At 33.3% G+C, this 20718-nt stretch overlaps 1 protein-coding gene across 1 annotated transcript in view; it reads left to right on the top strand.

Annotated features, from left to right (window-relative positions):
- The window catches only part of Sesn (Sestrin), a 273577-nt gene that overhangs the window by 70906 nt on the left and 181953 nt on the right, over window positions 1-20718 (top strand). The window contains exon 4 of the mRNA XM_076416340.1: window positions 2801-2830. Within this exon, the coding sequence (XP_076272455.1) occupies window positions 2801-2830 (30 nt within the window). The remainder of the gene's footprint in view (window positions 1-2800; window positions 2831-20718) is intronic.

The following is a 20718-nucleotide window of genomic DNA, read 5'->3' as shown; positions in this document are numbered from 1 at the left end:
CATCCAATGCTTTTTTTATGTTCTTCCACATTAAAAATAAATGGAGGATTCATGATAAAAGTACGTTGATTTTTCACGGAGAATATTTTGAAACACAATAAATTAATTTTCGATCATTAATATCTGTTTTTTCTTATTATTAGTAAAACTACTCGTATACTTTAGATTTGTTAACCTGATATTCAAATTTATTGTAATGGATATTTGTGTTCAGTGGATATTTCTCTCCATCTCTGATGTAAGTCATAACTGTTTTACAGTTTAGCGTTTAATTAACACGCCCTTTGTTGACGTAACCGTAATTTTACTTTTGTGAGTTCTGTATTTAGTCAGTTTTTGTGTGCGGATATAATTAACATGTTCTTATGTTATAGGTTTCACATTTTTAGACAAATTGTTTATTTTTAACTATGGATTTTATTTTGTTGTTAGACACAGGTCGTCAGTTAAATTTGGTGGATTTACATCAGATAAATTAACTTAAGCTATAATGCCTGCAACATTTTTATAATTGTATTGATCTCAAAAATTAGTTATTACTGTGCTGAAACCTACACAGCATTTGCACTTTTCTTGTTTACTACAAGGTTGAACCATTAGTTCGCACACTATTTTGTGTCTTTGTTACAAAACGTTCTATGGTCGCACTACCACATGCCCCTTTAGAGATTTGTAAAGAAAAATCGAGCATATTGGGGAGTTTTTATCGCATCCGCCATATAACCCTAAAATTTAACTAAGTTATTGTTATATATTTTTGTTATTTTTTGGCATTTTGACGAATAAGCAATTCAATATTGAAGAGGATCTACCATACCGACATTATCATCTTGTAATGTCTTAATAATACGCATCATATATCCATTGGTATCGTTCTCTTATTTCTATTTAGTAGTCAGTCCTTATTCAGTTCTGATCAAAAGGAGAATTCTTAATGAAAACGAGAAAAACCCATCGATCTTGAACAAAAAACATCGTTTATATGATATCATCTTCTTGCTTCGGTCGGGGTGTGCTCTCTATTTTGCAGTATATGGCTCCAAGGTTCGCTTAGATCGTCTTCTGTTTTTTCCTCTTTGTCCATGTTTCCCATATCCCCTTTACCTGTCTTGTGTCCTCCATCCGTTGAAGCGTCCTAAATGAATTGTCTCCTTTCTATGTACTCTTCCATTGATTCACTATATACTTGACATTTGGTCATATATCATTGTACATATGTATATGTATTTATAATATTAATTTCCTTCTTCTGACCTCCGTTATCTTCGATTTCTATATCATGTTCCATCTGTTTGAGATTTTCTGTAGGTGATCTGAATTCATTAACATAATTTTCTATATAGTTTTATTTGTATTTGTTCATATTTTTATTTTTCTGATTACTGATTCTATTCCCATATCTGCAGTATTTCTGGTTCTGTTTCATACTCTACTCATTTTTCATCTTTCTCTTTTCATATACCTAGTTTCGAGTGTATATTTTACTTCATATTAGGGTAGCTCATGAGGCTTCATCCTAAGTATGACTCTGATGAGTCCTCCTCAGTTTGTGTTATCCAGGAGCCCATGTTATCCATAGATTCGACGTCACATGTTTGAATAACCTTTGTTCGAGGCTAGTGACAGATTTAGTGACGGTTTGATGAACACTATTCATTTGAAAGTCCCGATAGAAGTCTCTGTTTCGGCAGTACCAGGTTGTATCAACGTTATTCTTTAGTATTGTATTTTGAAAACGCTGGATAACTTCGATATTGCTCTTTTTGGCATAACCTCTGAGTTAAAGGCCAAGCGGGTTTCAAGATTTACTTATATGGGAGCAGTTTAATGTTGTTGTCTTCTTTGGGATTCTTTCCGACTAGTCAACAAATTTCCTGCAGTTTGATGGCGAGCTCCTCTTGCTTCCTTTGACATGAACCTCCTAACGGAGTCTATTTTCTGAGGTTATTCTCAGATACTTAGCTAGCGAGTCAGCAACAGTGTTCAGAGTTTTTAATAGGCAATACTGTTCCTGTTTATTGGTAAAATGTACGTGTACAGACTTACTTTCGATGGATGTTTTAAATTTCTCAGCAGCATCTTCATGATATTTTCTTGCAGTAATAACTACAGTTTCATCAGAAAAAGTATTATATTCATCATTTTTCATATTCATACTGGCCTTAATACTCTATCATGTGGTACCCCTGCTCTGTTTTGTTTTATTTCTGAACAAACATGTTTTTGCTTAACTACAAATTATATTTTTTATTCATTGGAATGTAAAAGTTATGTATGTTGTGGTAGTTTGTAAAACAGCAATTGTTGGGAGATCGAGAAGAGCGATGAAGATGAAGTAATTCAGCAGGTCTGGCAGTTTATTATTCTAATAGCTAAGCTATAATACTGGGACTATAATAATAAACTCTGGGCCTAATATTAAAAACAAACTCTGTATTGTGTCATTTTGTGTTTTGGTGGGCAATCTATAAGGCTAACGTTCATTGAATTGAATGCTATAGAGCCTCTGTAGGTGAATATTTGAATAATCGTTACGATAACATTAAATGGAACATGCGAAAATGCGATTATGATGAAATTTAAACTATGTGTATATATATATATATATATATATATATATATATATATTATTAAACTAACAATACAGGTTTCTGTAATGTGGTGGCATCGATATTTCTCACGTACACCGACAGCTGGGGCCACACACACCTCGTCCGTTTTTTTCCCCTACCCAAATTCAAACAAGTCCGATTTCCCAGTTTCTTTTTCGTGATTAATGAACGTGTTTTTCTTTTTTCAGTTGCCGTTCTTGGGGACCTGCAACGATAAGGTAAGTGGAACCGAACTAGGCCCGTTTCGAAAAACCTCGCTAGGTGTTATTTTATTCAAGGCGCGCGCTCGTCTCCTTCGGTCCGTAGCCTCTTTTTTCCGCACACGAAATAGAGTAAACAAAGAGAAATCAGTCTCGTGAGGCGTGATCGTTTATAAATAGAAAAAAAAATTGTTTAATCTGCGTTTATCTCCACGCTTTTCGGCCTTAAAAAACATTTTAGCGTCGCTCCTTAATGGCTAGCGGAAAAATTTATATGATAATCAGGCAGTTGTGCTCCGTTCGGTCTATGTATCGTCCGGGTGGATGGGCGTACGATGGATGGATTTAGATAATATTCGCCGGAGATTTTCGGTGGATTATTCGATCCAGCTTCGATAGTAAGAACGCTATTCGATTAACTTTATATCTAATGACGTTCAAGCGATATAAACATAATTGCTTAATCAAAAAAACTAAAACTTAAAACAAAAGCATCGATGACACCACGACATAAGAAATAGATATCAAAAAGAAGATGATTTCGATATACTGAACAGCGTTAAATCTAGATGGGGCATCCAATGTTTGCGAACTAAAAACACCCTCTGGTGATGATAAAATTATCAAAGAAGTTTTATTTTTTTTACTAGATATTAGTAATGGATGTGATAAAGACAATGAACAAATTTAGATTAAAACATATAAGTTCTTAAGACATGGGACTGAAAAGTCTCCACCAAGAGCCACACAATCATTCCAGCGCCGCTACTACTCTACCGCTCTATTTTTGTAAAGAAAATAGTATTGACATTGCACATAAATATTACAGTGGTATGAAAACGAAAAAATGACTGATTTTTTTTATTTTACTATATTTTAATTAAAGTAGCTCAACAATTCATCAATATCACTAGAACTTCTCCATTATCCATAATGACTGGAGTCAAATATCAATTGCTAGAGTTTGAGCTTAAATTAAAAATAAGGAAATGTTTGTATTATTAAATATTAATTAAATTTATTTGGTTATATATGTCATAAAGATATATGTTCAGTAGATACAACTTTTCCAAAGAAGTGCTTTCTTTTTACCAAGGGAAGTGCCTAAATTATCAAATTATATAACTGCTTAACATCATATAGATAATCTGAAATCTAAACATGTTTAAAATATAAGTTAAAAAAGCGAACACGTACAGTTAAACAACTATATTTTAGATAAATGTTGGTTAACTAAAACATTAGAATTAGAACCATTTTCAGGTATTATTTATTACTTTATATTGCGTTATTTGCTATTAACTTACCTTTTTATGTATATTTTCAATACTGTACAATAACTTTCTTTTCCGTTATGGCAAAAATGTTTCACATACTACATCTCTCAGTGTTTTTAATCGATATATACGAGAGCAGTTCATGATTTTTTGAATGAAAGATATTTTTTCGAAAAAGAATCGTTTTATTTCAAAACGCAATCTTCTTTTGACTAAGTATATCTAGTTCAGTGTTTTTCCAACCATTTCTTTAAGTTTTGAAACATGAAATAGTAGCAGGGTGATAAATCAGGAGAATATGCCAGATGTTTTTTTACGCTAAGAGTCAACGAAACGTCAATGGCTGTTAAATACAAACTAAAAGACCCAGCTGAAATTGCTCAAAATTTCACCGTAGTCTTTTAATAGATGGCAGTTAAGGGCAATATTACTGATGCATTTAAACTTACCGCGCGGGAAATTCAAAACTTTACTGACAAAGCATCCATCTGTTTGATATTTTCTGTAGATGATCTGGTATATCAATTTATTAACATATTTTTCGAAATAGCTTTGTTTGTGTTGATTAATATTTGTACTCATCTGATTACTGGTTCTATTAAGCATTCCTATATCTGCAGTATTTGTGATTCTGTTCCATACTATTCTAGTTTTTCATTTCTCTCTTTTCATATCCTTAGTTTCGAAAGGATATTTTATTTCATATTAAGGTAACTCATGAGGCTTCATCCTAAGTCTCATTCTGATGAGTTTTTCTAAGTGTTTTCTCTGTGTTATCCAGGAGCACTATAGCCTCGACGTTCATATGTTTGAGTAACCTTTGCTTGTGGTTACTGGCAAATTTAGTGACGGTTTGATCAACACTATTCATTGACCTCACTGAGAAAACAAACTGCTCTCGTAGTAGTTGATATAGTAGAAAAGGAAATAGCACTTGGTGTAGTAGGAAAAATTAAACAGAGAGTAAACTGGCCAAGACATTTATCGAGAATTGACTAAGAAGATCTTACAAATATCTTCACAGAACCAATCACAGCAATGAAAGAAAAAGAGCAAGACCAATATTGAGATGGTCAAATAAAGTTAAACATGATTTTCTGGGAATAGAAATGAAATATGATAAAAAATAAAATAACTATAAACAACAATAGATAACTATAGAACTGGATAGAAACTGATTCACTTATTCATAACGTTTATTGTTATCCATTGTTTTACAAGCAATAATTAACAAGTCATTGGACAAAAACAGGAAGGTGTTTGCATTTGAACGTAACCGTAAACATTTATCAGAATTAATTAATGTTGCACTTTTACCATTTATTTACCATACCTTATGCTGTTATATTACGTTTTTTTTTCGTAGTTATTGTAAACACACGGTTATTATGGAATCGGGGAATGTACGGTATGTTTTCAAATTTCGTTTTTTTTTACGTAAAGCGTCATGAGCGTAATTATGAAGTGTGTTTACGTTTTCCGGCCAAAAACTATTGCAAACTATCTTTGTAAATACAATGATCAAAATAAACAAGCATTGGAATCGATCCAACTCAAGGCTAATTTGAAAACAATATCGACTTTTTTATATCGTGCGGATATAAATATATATATATATATATATATATATATATATATATATATATATATATATATATATATATATATATATATATGGCGATGCCATTGCTACAGGTACCGTAACATATGCACCGTATGACTACCGTAACAAACCACTACAATATTTTATTGAATATTTGTATTTTATTTACCAAGAAATAAAAGTATTACTTACAAATCAGAAGCGCTTATGTTAGTTAATAATTGGCAATTATGGAAGTGCATTTACTGCAACGACTTTATGAAGATATCGCGATAAGATCCAGTGAATTTGGCAAACACTGAAGCCAGATTTATTGATTGACGTTTATGTTCGAGGATCTAATGGATAAAATGGACGATATAATAAGAAATTAGTGAAGATGCTGTATAAGTATTGTGAGATGATAGCCGATTTGATGTGATAATATGTTCAATGGAATTTCAAAAATCGAATTACGACATTTTATTAAAGATCGACGAAACAGAAACAATGTTATGACAAGAACGATAAAAGTGAAGTTAGATGTATATCCAGATAATTAGCGTTGAAGCTACGGAGATAAGTGAAAAAAGTCTGGAAAGTTTTTCAATATCGTAATTTTCGTATCATTATTAACAGCAACAACTCTAAATATCTTGGGATCAGTATTGATGCTAAACTCAGAATTGTGGAACGTTTCACATATTCTCTATCAACCTTGTTTACTTTCGATTAATTATCTTAAGCTCTTTCCTGTCATCGACCATCTACCCCTGGACCTGACGAGATTGCCTTTCTCCTAATAAAAAGTCTTCCCTGTAGAGCCCCTCCTTGCTTCATTCACTCCTTGTTAAGTTTCCCATAGGCTTTCACTGCTGAGCATTCTGTCTTACTCACAGACATGTTAAAATAAAGTCCTGGATATCATAGATGCGCCCAGATCCTATATGACTGGGTACTTACACAATTATAAGGATTTAGACAATTATAAGGTACTTAGACAATTATAAGGATTTTTCCGTATTCTAAATAGCTAGAGGGCAGGCAGAGACAATAAACCGTAATCAAATATTAACCGACAATCTGCCAGAGAGACCTAAAATGCCGTCTTGAACCTATATAAAAGCGGATACTATAAAAACGTTAGTTTCGGAGATAAGTGTTAGAATTTTATAAATATAATTAAGAATTTAACTAATATATCTCTCTGAAATCCCGAATAGAGACTAGTAAGGACAGAAGTAATGATCTAGGAGAATCCACCTAGATATGTTCCTAGATTTTAAGTAGAAACAAAACAAAGGTTAGTGGGCAACGTCTAATCAGAATGAATTAATAAAAAAAATTTGGTTTAAATTAATTAATTTTCACACCATAAAAAACTTCAATTGAATTTCACTAGAAAAAAATGCTGCGAATTTTTTTCACTCGCAACATTTCAAGGCACCATCTACGATGGTTTTCAAGGTCCATCCTAATGTTATTGATTTTAGACCGCGTGTGTTTGCCCGAAAAAAAAAGAGAGTTCAATTATCCATTCCTATACGCAATTTTTTTTCCAAGCTCTATTGTTATTTAGTCGATTTAATTTTAGAACCGAAGCCGGACGTAATTGGGTATCGATGCAGCAGCGGTGACCCGTTCGAAAAACAAATATTTATTTCGGAATTTTTTTTCCGATTGATCGCCACTTAAATTGCTGGCGAGACGCGCGGGTTCTCGGCGTTGTGTTTACTCGAATATTTAAAATGTCCCCGTCAACTACATATCGCAAATAAATGTAATAGTTAATTATAAGCCGACAACTAGCTTGCGAAAACATTCATATTGGATATCTTCATAATAAATGCCTTTCAATAAATGTAACTGATTGTAATCGGTAACATGATGGTACACTCCGCGACAAAACTTTAGCACACTATAGATTTTTCATGGAAACCCTTAATGAAGACCACAATTACTAAGTTAATCATGTTTCTCATAATAGAGTAAAGAGCGTGATTTAAAAATGATTTGTGCCGGCTTGGTTGGCGCAGTGGTAAAGGCGACAGGACGGTGCACCTACTGTTGTTGCAGTCGCGGGTTTGAATTCCGCTGGGGTATGGTCGTGAATGTATGTTCGTGATTGTTTAATATTTGTGATTGTCCTTAGGCAAGACTGCAAAATACGGATGGGTAAGACCGGATGTCTTCTGTAATGATTTCTAAGTTGGTCACTCGCCAGTCGGTAGGCTTAATGCCGAATACCGTGGTTCGGAGTCCACGTTAAACAGTAGGTCCAGTCCAGATGAACCCCTAGTTGGTAAAAGGAGACTTCAAAATATATTTAAAAAAATTGTACGTTGCTAATACTCATTTTAACAGTAGTTTCACTATAAGATTGGAGATATATTTGATAAAATAATAATGAGTATATGTCTGTATATTAAAACGTATATCTCGAGGACTAACACTCACTAACCTTTTGTATATGGCATTTAATTAAATCTAATTTCCAATTAAATTTCAGTAATCAACCAAGTATTGATAAGTTTAAATTACTACGCCACTGGACATGTTGACAAAGAGAGATTATTTCCGAACTGTAATAACTTCAGAGCATCAAATATAAGTATAAATGATCTTTCTTTGCTTTTATGTTATTAACATAAATATGGATTAATAAATAAAGTAATACATGTTTGTATATTAAATATATGAATAAAACAATTTTAACATTGATATTTTACTTTAGCTTGTATATTAAAACAATAATGAACACAATTAGGTAATTTATTTTTTACAATTTAGAAATGCTTATTAAAAGAATGTATTTACAATCATTAAGTTAACTATGAAAATGAAAAATCAAAAACCTTACTGTATATCAATGCTTCCAAATGTTTACAAATTTACTGTTGTAATTCATAATTCCCTCCATTTGTCCTATGTGTTCCATCTATGCAAACTATATAGTTAGTTTAATTTTATCTGCTGCATATTGTCATTACTTCATTTATATATTTATCAGTCTTTATCTTTTATCCATATATTTCATCTAGAAAAAGAAATATATATATATATATATATATATATATATATATATATATATATATATATATATATATATAAGATTAACTATCAGGAAGGGCGAGATCGAAGAGTGGAATAAATGAGTAAAGAACAATGTAATTTTAATTAAAAATAAATGATTCTTTTAATATATAATAGAAATACCAGTCTAATTAAAAGAATCATTTATTTTATATAATATCTCGCCCTTCCTAATAATTAATCTTCAATTTGCCTTCTATGGCTTTCGTCTTTCTACTACTTTCTAGTTTTGTCTTATATCCCACATGGGAACTATCAACTCACCAACAGATGATGAATTAAAATTGAAGCTTATAATTGTTAATATTCGTTGCAACATTCATTTTAAGTCTTGATGCCCAAATCTACGTACTTATTACCTGCAATATTCATTTTGTGCTTTGTTAAGAAATGCATTTACTAAAAAAACCTGAAATTAATCAGAAGTTAATACCACTAAAATTTACAGCAAAATCACGGCTGTATATACCTTCCGATAAAGTGGACGTATTAATTTGTTCTAACTACAAAGAATGTAAAATATAATTTTACGTGATCATACTATCTTTAATCGTTTTTTTTTATCTAAACTTGTCATAACTCTTTAATAATTCCAATAATAGGGGAGTTACCGAAAATAATACAAAATTCTAAATAACATTGCTGGAAATTAAATGACTTTCTTTAATAATGCTTTAACAGACTCAATGTCCGTTTTAATATCATTCCATGTGTAAAATGTAAGTATCTGCCTTTCGATTCAAAATTGCCTGCCAGCATTTTGCGGTACAACGTTGCCAGATTTTGATTTCAATAGTTACGGGTCCGTGGCTGATTTACGTACGACAGAAACGACGTATAATCTTCCGTATAAGAGTTGGAGCTGGCAGCGCGTCGAGCCTAAAAAATTTGTTTAATATTTTGTGCCCCGATCTGACGGCTATTCTTGGTTGCTTGATTTGGACGTATTTCGTTTTTTTTGGAATCTACTTATTTTAGTAGGGCATATTACGCGAACATTTTAAGCCTAAAAATTCTTCCTCTATATAAGCTTTAACCGTGCCAAATTTCACTCCTCCAGGTGCTCCCGTTTTCCTCAGAAAGGGAGGCAAAAAATAGATTTTTAGCTTTTAGATCCTACGATTCATTTAAAAGTTACAAAGACCAGCCTAAAGAACTAAATAGTTACTGAGACATTGTTCATGAATATATCAAGTTTAATATTTATAATTAATATTTATAAAAATATAAGCGGTTTTGGGTAAAGGAATTTCTCTTGTTGGGTTCCACACTCTTGCCTTATGGATAATAACAATTATAAACATTCACAAACATAAATTACTATCTGCTGGGGCATGGATTCGAACCCGCGACTATCGCCTTGTCATCCAAGTTCCGGCTAAATTATTAATTAAAGTATTCCGAATAATGAATAATTGAGTGATATATTTTATTTTATTTAAAAATTCACAATCACATGATATTTATTAAATAATTATGACTATTAACATGCCATTAACTTTATTTTAATATTTTCATTAACTGATACCGATTATATCATACGGCGATTAAATAATATTAACGTTTACGTAAAAAAGAGATTTCTATATTCAATCTTAACTTTAAATTCATGTAAAAGTTACAAAAACTAGCCTATAGAACTAAATAATTACTGAGACATTGCTCAACAATATATCAAGTTTAATATTCATAAAAATATAAGTGGTTTTGAGTAAAGGGATTTCTCTTATTGGGTTCCACATTCTTGCCTTATGGATAATAACAATTATAAGCATTCACAAACATAAATTACAATCTGATGGGGCATGGATTCGAAGCCACGACTACCGCAACACTAGGTGGACCGTCCTGTCGCCTTGGCCGCAGCGTCATCCAAGTTCCTGCTAAATTATTAATTAAATTATTCTGAATAATGAATAATTGAGTGATATTAATATTTTATTTTATTTAAAAATTCACAATCACATGATATTTATTAAATAATTAAATTTATTAAATAAAGAGAGAATTGTTGATACACACCAGATTCCCGTAGCGGCTACTTATAGTTTACTATAACCAAGTGCGATTTACGGGCGTTTACGACGATTTAAATTTTAATTCGTCTGACAGCGACCTTAATAACAAGCACGCTGTGGGATGATTGGGCTGCATAGAGTCATCGGCCTTCAATCGGGTTAATTCCTATCGGGGGAAAACGTAAACAAGGTCGTTCCTACGATAAAACGTCGCCTCCAGGGCGGCATTCCGTCGCCCTTACTCCGATGTTTTTCCTATGTCAATAGATTTTAGCGTTATCCTTCCGGAAATTTGTTTTGATACTGACCCTTTTTTATTTTCATCTATCTATGCATATATATATATATGTATATATATATATATATATATATATATATATATATATATATATATATATATATATATATAAATGATGTAATAACTACTTACTGAATAGATAGCAAAATAAATAATGAGAATAAGCGTGAGTAAGTGATCTTGATATCGAAGTGGTCGGGTGTAAAATATACCTGAACAACCAATTTTCAATGACAAGGGTAATTAGAATTATACATGAAATATAACAGGGATTGGTGGTTAACGACAGGTACTTCTAATGTTAGGTAATACTCAAAATATAACGACGCTGACAGTTAAGGCAGCTGAAATTATGGGTAATTAATTATGCTGGTGGATCATAGTACTGATGAATAATAGTGTCGGTATACAATTGTATTTACAAATACTGATAATGGGTGATATTGACAATATCAATAAAATATCCTAACACAAATAATAATGGACGTGTAATGAGATCAATGGTAGCAAAATTTATAAGTACCAGTATTCGGAGACATGAGCACGCGGACACAAACGGGCCTCAGAAACAGAAAATGGGATCGACAATAACCCAGCGCCGTGTCGGGACGCTTTTTGTTATTATCGGGTAGATTGTGTAGCGAGTTCTTTAGTACTATTTTGGCGAAGAAGTGGGATAAGGAACAACGTGTTCACAGTGAATTATAGTGATTGTTTACATGACGATTAAAAAGTTTACATAAATACTCGTAAATAAATAAGTAACTCTGTTGGAATTGTGCACTCACTTCTCCTAACTTCGACTTTGATGAACGTGTAAAAAAGTCAGATGCAAACACGCTATATACGCTGTCACCAAGAGCCAGCAGGAAGAACTATATTTGGTGGTATTTACGCATGCTTGAAATTGTCAAAAAACAATAATTACAATAAGCAATATAATATATATATATAATATATATATATATATATATATATATATATATATATATATATATATATATATATATATATAGTAATGATAAACTATGCAAGCATGATATGTAATATATAATATTTATAAGTAATAGTATATATGTAATATATATAAAATGTAATGTAATGTATGATGTATAAATGTAAATAATATAATATACCTATAATATATATACTATTGTTTACTCACTTATCCAGCTCGAGCTATAATGAACGTGCAATACGTGCAAGGGAAGCAAGCAAGGGTGTAAAATCATACGCTAGATATGCAGCCACCAAGAGCCACTTTGGCCTTGGTTTCTGGTTTATAAAATAAAACTGTGATCTTTGATTTACCATAATTTAAGAATTATGAGGAACATACGACGATTCGAAGAAATAATAAAATAGAGGACGATAAAATAGGCAACGATAAATAAATAAGTAGAAGATAATGAATTATCTGAATACAATATATAAATGGACACTAGTAAATATAAAATAATAAATAGAACATAATAAATGGAGATTTAATAAAATAAATGGGAATTATAAAGAGACAACTAAAATACCCCTGAACAAACTCACCATTTGATGAAACTCAAACACAACACAGTAAAATAAACTGAATAAGAAAAAGGTACTGACTCTGAACGTCGCATCTTCACAAATAAACTCTTGAAATGATAAAATTCTAACGACCCTTGCACATATTAAGATATTACATCTGGCAAAGACAACCCCCGAAGAAACATCAACAATGTTGCCATTTATGGTAACTTAATTTATCGTTGCTTAGTATTTGCAAAGGCGAGAGTTAAAAAGAAGACGGTACAGTTACAGTTTAAAAAAAGCGACAATCTCGCCTAGTTCCTTTACATTATCGTTCCAATTTTTTTTTCAAACATAAATCACCCAAAAATTCGTTCTAAAAGGTCTAAAATATCGTTCTGGTAGAAATTCGATAATAAATACCATAGATATTTTCTTTCAAATCGATTTTTTTTAAATACTTTTAGTCCGGGCATAGTAAATACGTAGAATTATCATAAAGTAGTTTTTCATAAAATTTGCGAGATGTAGGTGATGCGAAGTTCACCAGGTCCTTCTAGTCCCTCTATAATTATTACAGTCTCGTTCATCTCGGTTTTTATGGTATTAAAGTACCAAATTTATCATAAGCCAATAGTCCATCGATTGTCATGTTGTTCTTGAAGCGTTACCATGTCCGATCGCTTTAAACGCACCCAGTACATGACAGGAGAGGTAGAAAAAGAGCGCGTCCAAACACAAACAGGCAAAAAACGCGAAATGGTTGAATGACGTTGCCCGTCAGCACCTGGTCAATAAAGAGCCACGTGTATAATAAATGAACCGGCCAGTTCCAAGGCCGTGACAGTTTCACTTGTTGCCAAAACTGCCGCTTGCAAAACACACGACCGCAGGATGAACGAACGGGCGGGACGCTTCTACCATCATCTCGATTTTATTATTGCGATTGTTGTTTCGTTTGTTGTTCCAGTTTACGTGGGCGTCCGTATAATTTTTATTTGTAGAAAACCGGGTGTCGTTGGTCGATGTTTCTCTATTTCCGCCATATGTCTAATTACGCGCGCTAATTGAAAACGAAAACAACTAAATGAAACGGCGAGACCGAGATTTTGCGGCTTTTTTCCTGGTCAAATAATTTCGCGATTTGGTTTTTTCATACATCGGGTTTCTGTTTGTTCAATAACCAATCGAGTTTCGGCCAAGCAAATAAGTGTTGGCCGGCTTGACTGGCGCAATGGTAAAGGCGGCAGGACGGTCCACCTACTGTTGCGATAGTCGCGGGTAAATTTACGTTTGTGATTGTCCTAGGCAAGAGTGTAAAATCGGACAAGGAAAATGATTCTAGTCACGCCAGTAACCAGGCTGGTTAAGACCGGATGTCTTGTGGAATGGCCTGTAAGTTCGTCACTCGCTAGTCGGTAGGCTTAATGCCGAGGACCGTGGTTCGGAGCCCACGTTAAACAGTAGGTCTAGTCCAGATAAACTCTCGTTGGTAAAAAGGAGAATTTAAAATATATATATGTAGGAATGTTCGTCGGGTCGGTTAGTCGGTCGAAATGTGTGGCTGCCGCTGCGATTATTTGTCAGAACACTCACTACTATTTTTGGAAGGAATTTGCACGGGAACTAAAAACACTGGTTGAATCAAAGTTGTTTATTCTAACTTACGATTGATACATGTGGTCGATGGGAGAATTGACAGGATATTAGGTTAAGGTGAAGGAATTACGGTAGCGCTGTGGAAGTGGTACTGTTACAGGGGGACGGTGATAAGAAAAGAGAGCGAGACGTCGTCGTGATGGTCTTTTATACTCAGGAACTGCATGGTATCAATCCACCGGCGTTGCCAACCTTTGTAGTTGTTGATGGTGAATTGGTCGTGGCCTAAAGGGTCGTGGCGGTCGCCACATATAAAAAAAGTTGGTTTGGTATAATACCGGTGTACCAAAAAATACAAATGTCTTGCGCATAAATTTTTCTTAATATATTCCGATATATTAAATTATATGAAAAGTGCGATTGGACATCGAAAGTATTTGCTTTTAAAAAAGGTATAGCGATTTGACCATTTTTGATTTTCGCGCCCAATTATCGGTCAATCGGTTAATATCGGTCTTTGCGCGTTGTCACTGTCGAAAGAGACGTAAGATGGCGGGGGTGGTGTTTCTAACGTCGCTAATATGTCTACAACAGTCTGTATTTGCGAATTACAGACGCATAACTTATTTTACATATTTTTCAGCGGTTTAAAATGGGTTCGAGAGTTTGTAAATAAGACTCTGACTCGTTTTGCTATATTTGCGGCGAATTTATTAAACTAAGAAAAACACAATACGATTTAAGTACAAATGTATACATTTGCGAAGCCTGTTGAGCTTGACAATCTGCTTGTTACATGTCAAAACAAAAATGGGCTCGATATGTACCATGTCACTCTTGCAGATATGTTCTGGAAGGTGCGTTTATTTTCTTTTCTTTTCTTACCGTATAGAACCATTCATTGAATTATATACTACAACTTATTGTAAGTTGGCACAGAGGTGAAAAAAGAGCAGTGCCAAGAATTTAGAGGGAACCAAATAATCATCAAACAGATTGTTGTTTTTGCATTGTATATCCATCTAAAGCCAAAAATTCTAAGATTCTACCATCGACATCCACTCCAATACCTCATACGGAAAAAATATTGTACCTGCTCCTCCTCTATTGGAAAAAACTACTCTCTCAAGGCCTCTCTTGCTATCCATCATGGAGTTCATCTGTATCCGTACATTCCGAATTCGGTATTGAATCTGAACTAAAATTACCACACCTTAATAAGACTGAATAAGAGACTTAAATCTTCCAAAAAAAAAAATAAAGCAGTGATATTAGGATTAAAACAATGGAATTTACTTGATTCTGATGCTCAGAAGAACAGGGGGAACGAGTCCATAAGGATATAATGGAATTTGAGAGGTGTTACGAAGGCCAGTACACTGAAAGCATGATGGTGGATTATATTTGGGGATTACTAAGAGAAATTTCTATTGAACATGACAGGAAAAGTAAAACTGTTCAGTTTTAAACATTTGGACTCTATTTTAAGACAAATAAACCACAAATGGAAGTTCGTTATATTTTAATAAGTCATTTTTATGTATTTTTAGTGAATTGCTTTTTAATATTTTTTTACACATAAAATCAAATGCACCATTCAATCCCCTGGACGATTCATGGGTGTTCACAGGTTTTCAACCTATTTTGGCAAAAATTCTGCAGATTAGTACACTGCCGATATCCTAAAAACAAAAGAAACAGTTCTTGCAATATTTTTTGACAATATAGTCATTATGACATCATCAAATATTCTTGCCTAGAGCTATAGAAAAACTACAAGTGCACAATAAAATCCGGAAATAGAGTGGGGAATAGAAACTACAGCTTAATAACCGGAAATTTGTTCATGTCACCTCTGCGAATCATCAGCGAAATTCCTCAGCATTCATCTCAATAGTAAATGAATGCTCAAATATCATTAGACAAGAAGCTAATAGATCAGACTCAAAATTAAACTAATGTTCTGGTTAGTCAGAAGTAATTTTGTCAGAGTTATTTATCGGCTAATAATAAAGCTTATTTGAACTTATGGTGTGTAAATATTAAGTTGTACAAAATATTAAATCGACACTGTCAATAAGTTCTTGAATCATCAATGCTTATGACTACGTAACTAAAGAAGAATAACAGGATGACCTGAAGGAAGATTTCGTCATAGAATATGAAGGGGAGGTGGAGGTTAATAAATTACCGGTTAAAGTCCTAACCAGTTTTTATGAAACACGCACATTTTAAAAAATTAAATCATGATTTAATTTATTTGTAGTTATTTATATCAGTGATTTATGGCATCATCAAATATTCTTACCTAGAGCTATAGAAAAACTACAAGTATATAATAATATCCATAAATAGAGTGGAGAATAGAAATTACGGCTTAATAACCGGAAATGTGTTCATGTCAACTCTGCGAATCATCAGCGAAATTCCTCAGCATTCATCTCAATAGTAGATGGGAAATATCATTAGGCAAGAAGCTAGCAGATCAGACTCAAAATTAAACTACTGTTCTGGTCAGTCAGAAGTAATTGTGTCAGAGTTATTTATCGGCTATTAATAAAGCCTATTTGAACTTATGGTGTGTAAATATTAATTTGTACAATATATCAAATCGACACTGTCAATAAGTTTTTCAATCATCAATGCTTATGACTAACGTAACTAAAGAAGAATAACAAGATGACCTGGAAATTAAATAGATCTATCAGATTTCGTCATAGAATATGAACGGAGGTGTTATAGTTGTTACAGTTTTTAAATGAAATATACATTTTAAAAAATTAAATCATGATATAATTTCTATTTGTAGTTATTTATATCAGTGATTCATGTTATTGTTTCCCTTTTAACTGTTATTCTTGATTAAGTGCCTGCTTATTTTGTTGTTTATCAACAGCTACATACCTTAGATCGGCATTCGTTGAGTCGCGTTCTCTGTTTTCTGGTTTTTGTGGCCGATAACTAAACCGCATATCAATGCGCCAGTTCTTTGTGAGACGAAATCGCGCATTTTAATAACCATTTGGCATAATATAATGTTGTTCGAACGTATTTTCGCTCTATAAGGTAAAAAGATCGATTGTTTACGCGTCGCATTGTATACGATACGTCGGTAAAATTTATAGCGGCTTTGGATCTCTTTGTGTGAGGTCTTCTCAGCTTGTATCGTAAAGTTGTTTATTGTATTTGGGGCTTTATTTATATATAAAGCGTGTGTTTGCTTGTATGTATTCGATGTTTTTTATTTGTTATCTCAGTCCTTATATTATACGTGACTATAACATTGTTACAATGTATTACCAATACATTTGAAAGATACGAATAAATATGTTGATATGATTTAAAAAGGAACAATTCCTATAAATAACTAGTTAAACTAATTTAGCTAAATTTTATATATTTTTGGGAATTGATATGAGTTTTTTTATCATCCAGATTTTTTTAAAATTCAGTAATACTATACTATTCGATGCAAACTAACTTACAATTTATCTTCTACACTGGCTTTAAACTAAGTATTTAACACGTCAATTGAAAGTCCCCGGCCTACCATAGTAAAACACAATTTTTTGGCAAAATTAGATTTTTTATTTAACATAATTCCCTTCAAGGGTGATACACTGATTATAACGACCCTCCAACTTTTCCATACCATTTTTGTAGTACGATTTGTCCTTTGCTCCAGAATAGGCCTCAGTTTCGGCGATTATCTCTTCATTCGACGAAAATTTCATCTCAGCGAGCATTCTTTTGAGATCTGAGAACAAGAAATACTCGCTGGCGGCCAGATCTGGGGAATACAATGGATGAGGAAGAAATTCGAAGCCCAATTCATGGATTTTTGCCATCATTTTCACTGACTTGTGACACGGTGCATTATTTTGGTCAAGCAGCACTTTCTTTTTCTTTAAATGCGGCCGAATTTCGTTCTTAAAACGGACCAATAACGCTATGTAATAGTCGCTGTTGATGGTCTTTCCATTATCAAGGTAGTCAATGAAAATTATTCCATGCACATCCCAAAATACAGATGCCATAACCTTGCCAGCCGACTGTTTTCCCACTCTTTGGAGCGGGCTCATCGTGTACAGTCCACTCGGATGACCATGTTTCATCCATTGTCACATATTAACGCAGAAACTCGGGTTTATTACGCTTGATTATCTTCAAACACTGCTCCGAATCATCAACTCGTCATAGTTTTTGGTCAAAAGTGAGCTCACGCGGCACCCACTTTGCACAGAGCTTTCTCATACCCAAATATTCGTGAATGATATGATGTACACGTTCAATTGATATCTTTAGAGTGTCTGCTGTGTTATGCAATTTCAACTTACGGTCATTCAAAATCATTTTGTGGATTTTTTAATGTTTTTGTCGGTAACAACCTCTTTTGGGCGTTCATTGTGTTCACCGTCTTCGGTGCTCATTTTACCATGTCTAAACTTAGCATACCAATCTTTGATGGTTGATTTTCCTGGGGCAGTTTCCGGAAACTCGGCATCAAGCCAAATTTTTTCTTCAACTGTATTTTTTGCCTTCAAAAAGCAATATTTTATCAACTCGCGAAATTCCTTTTTATCCATTTTATTTTACAATAACAAAAGTTACTTCACTCAAAATGCTATAATTCACAAACTAATGATCCGACAGCTGTCAAATTTACACACGCATCTTTTGAGGGTTAGGGCTAACTAAAAAACATATGGATTTAATTCTAATAGCGCCATCTATGTATCAGGCCGGGGACTTTTCAATTGACCTGTTATCTAAGAGGACCCATTTGCCCTTACTCAGTATCTAATAAAGGTTAGTAGCACTTTTCAGTGTTTTTACTATTTAGTACACTTCACTATACACACAGTTTGGTTCTCTTAAGTTTGTATTCTAGTTCAGAGGTACCCAAGAGTTGCACTGCGGTGTTAACATGACAGTTGAGTCTTTCCTCATATTTTGTTGTCAATCTCTTAATTTTCTCTATGACAGTAGGAATCCGAAGGTCTCGGTGTAAGTAATTGTTCCTATAGTAGCTGTGCAATCAACAATACTTCTTAAAAATCTCTCTCTGTCTTTATTCTGATATGCTTGTATTATCTTGCAGAATATTCCCGTAACTGAATTCCTTAGGCCCGTCTAGGTTCTAGTATCTGCTTACATCGGCAACTTATTACGTGCAGGTAATTTAGGTTTTCTTCCAAAAATAAAAATACTTTTTTTTTGTAATTTAATTCCGTTTAATTTTTTCTTTTTTTTTATATACTTCCTACGATGTTTTCCGTTAAGACTGCATACACATTATTGGAATAAAATATTCCCTTTATCTGAACGTATACCTTCAGCATATCTCCATCCACGTATATCATTTGCTTTCAATATAATATCTTATTTATAGAAATAATATATTCGCATTTTATATGCAGATATATTCGACATGTGTAACATATATTATGTCACTGAATAATAGCAAGAATGCTGATTGATATAATAATATATTGAATATTAATATTACATTGACAGTTAAATAAGATTCTTGTAATTAGAATTGGTATGTTATATTTATTAGGCCAATAATATAATTTCAAAAGGAGAATATACTGAAATATGCATGCGTGTTATACTGTAATAATTGAAAGCATTAAATATTATGTATATAAATCATATACCCATTAACAAAAAATCAATTTTCACAACATTTCATTTTCTACAACTGTTGTTGCTTTAAACTAAAATCCTAAAACACTAAGAGTTCTATGTAATATCATTTTATATTGAGAATTACAAGCTATTATTTATTTTTATATTGCAATTTCCATAAAAAATAAACATTGCCACAACAAAAACACTGGAAATGGAAAATATCTAATGTATCTGAGTGGTCTCAACCTTTTTTTCTTTCCTATATATTTTATATCTTCTTATATTTTTGTTGAAAGCATATTTTTTGTGTGTTTGCTTTTTAAACACTAACCATATCATATGAGAAGCCGTAGAAATATTGCAGGCAACTTCTTCTATGGCGTAGTGGTTAGAGCTATCAGCTCACACGCTGAGGTCGCAGGTCCGATTCCCGGCGGGGGCAACGACTAGGTTGTAACGGTATGTTAGGTTGATAGGTTGCGGGGTCCGGGGCATGAAGCTGTGGCGACCGCCACGAGCCTTTAGGCCACCACGAATTCACCACTAGCAAGTACAAACGTTGGCAACGCCGGTGGATTGGTACCATGCAGTTCCAGGCGATAAAAGACCATCACGATGGCGTCTCGTTCTCTTTTCTTTTCTCCATCCCCTTGTAATAGTACCACTTTCACAGCGCTACCGTACTTCCTCTACCTAACCTAATATCCTGTCAATTCTCCCGTCGACCACATGTATAATTTAATATTAAAATAAACAGTATTTCTTCAACCAGTGTTTTCAGTTCTCGGGCAAATTCTTTCCAACAATAGTAGTGAGTGTTCTGACAAATAATCGCAGCGGCAGCCACACATTTCGACTTACTGACCGACCCGACGAACATTCCTACAACTATATAT

The sequence above is a fragment of the Rhynchophorus ferrugineus genome, unplaced genomic scaffold (genome assembly GCF_030347505.1).
Source record: "Rhynchophorus ferrugineus isolate W39M unplaced genomic scaffold, kcgeb_rfMv2 rfM10, whole genome shotgun sequence".
Lineage (NCBI taxonomy): Eukaryota > Metazoa > Arthropoda > Insecta > Coleoptera > Curculionidae > Rhynchophorus > Rhynchophorus ferrugineus.
Note: the sequence above shows the minus strand (reverse complement) of the source record. Positions and strands in the feature narration are given on the sequence as shown.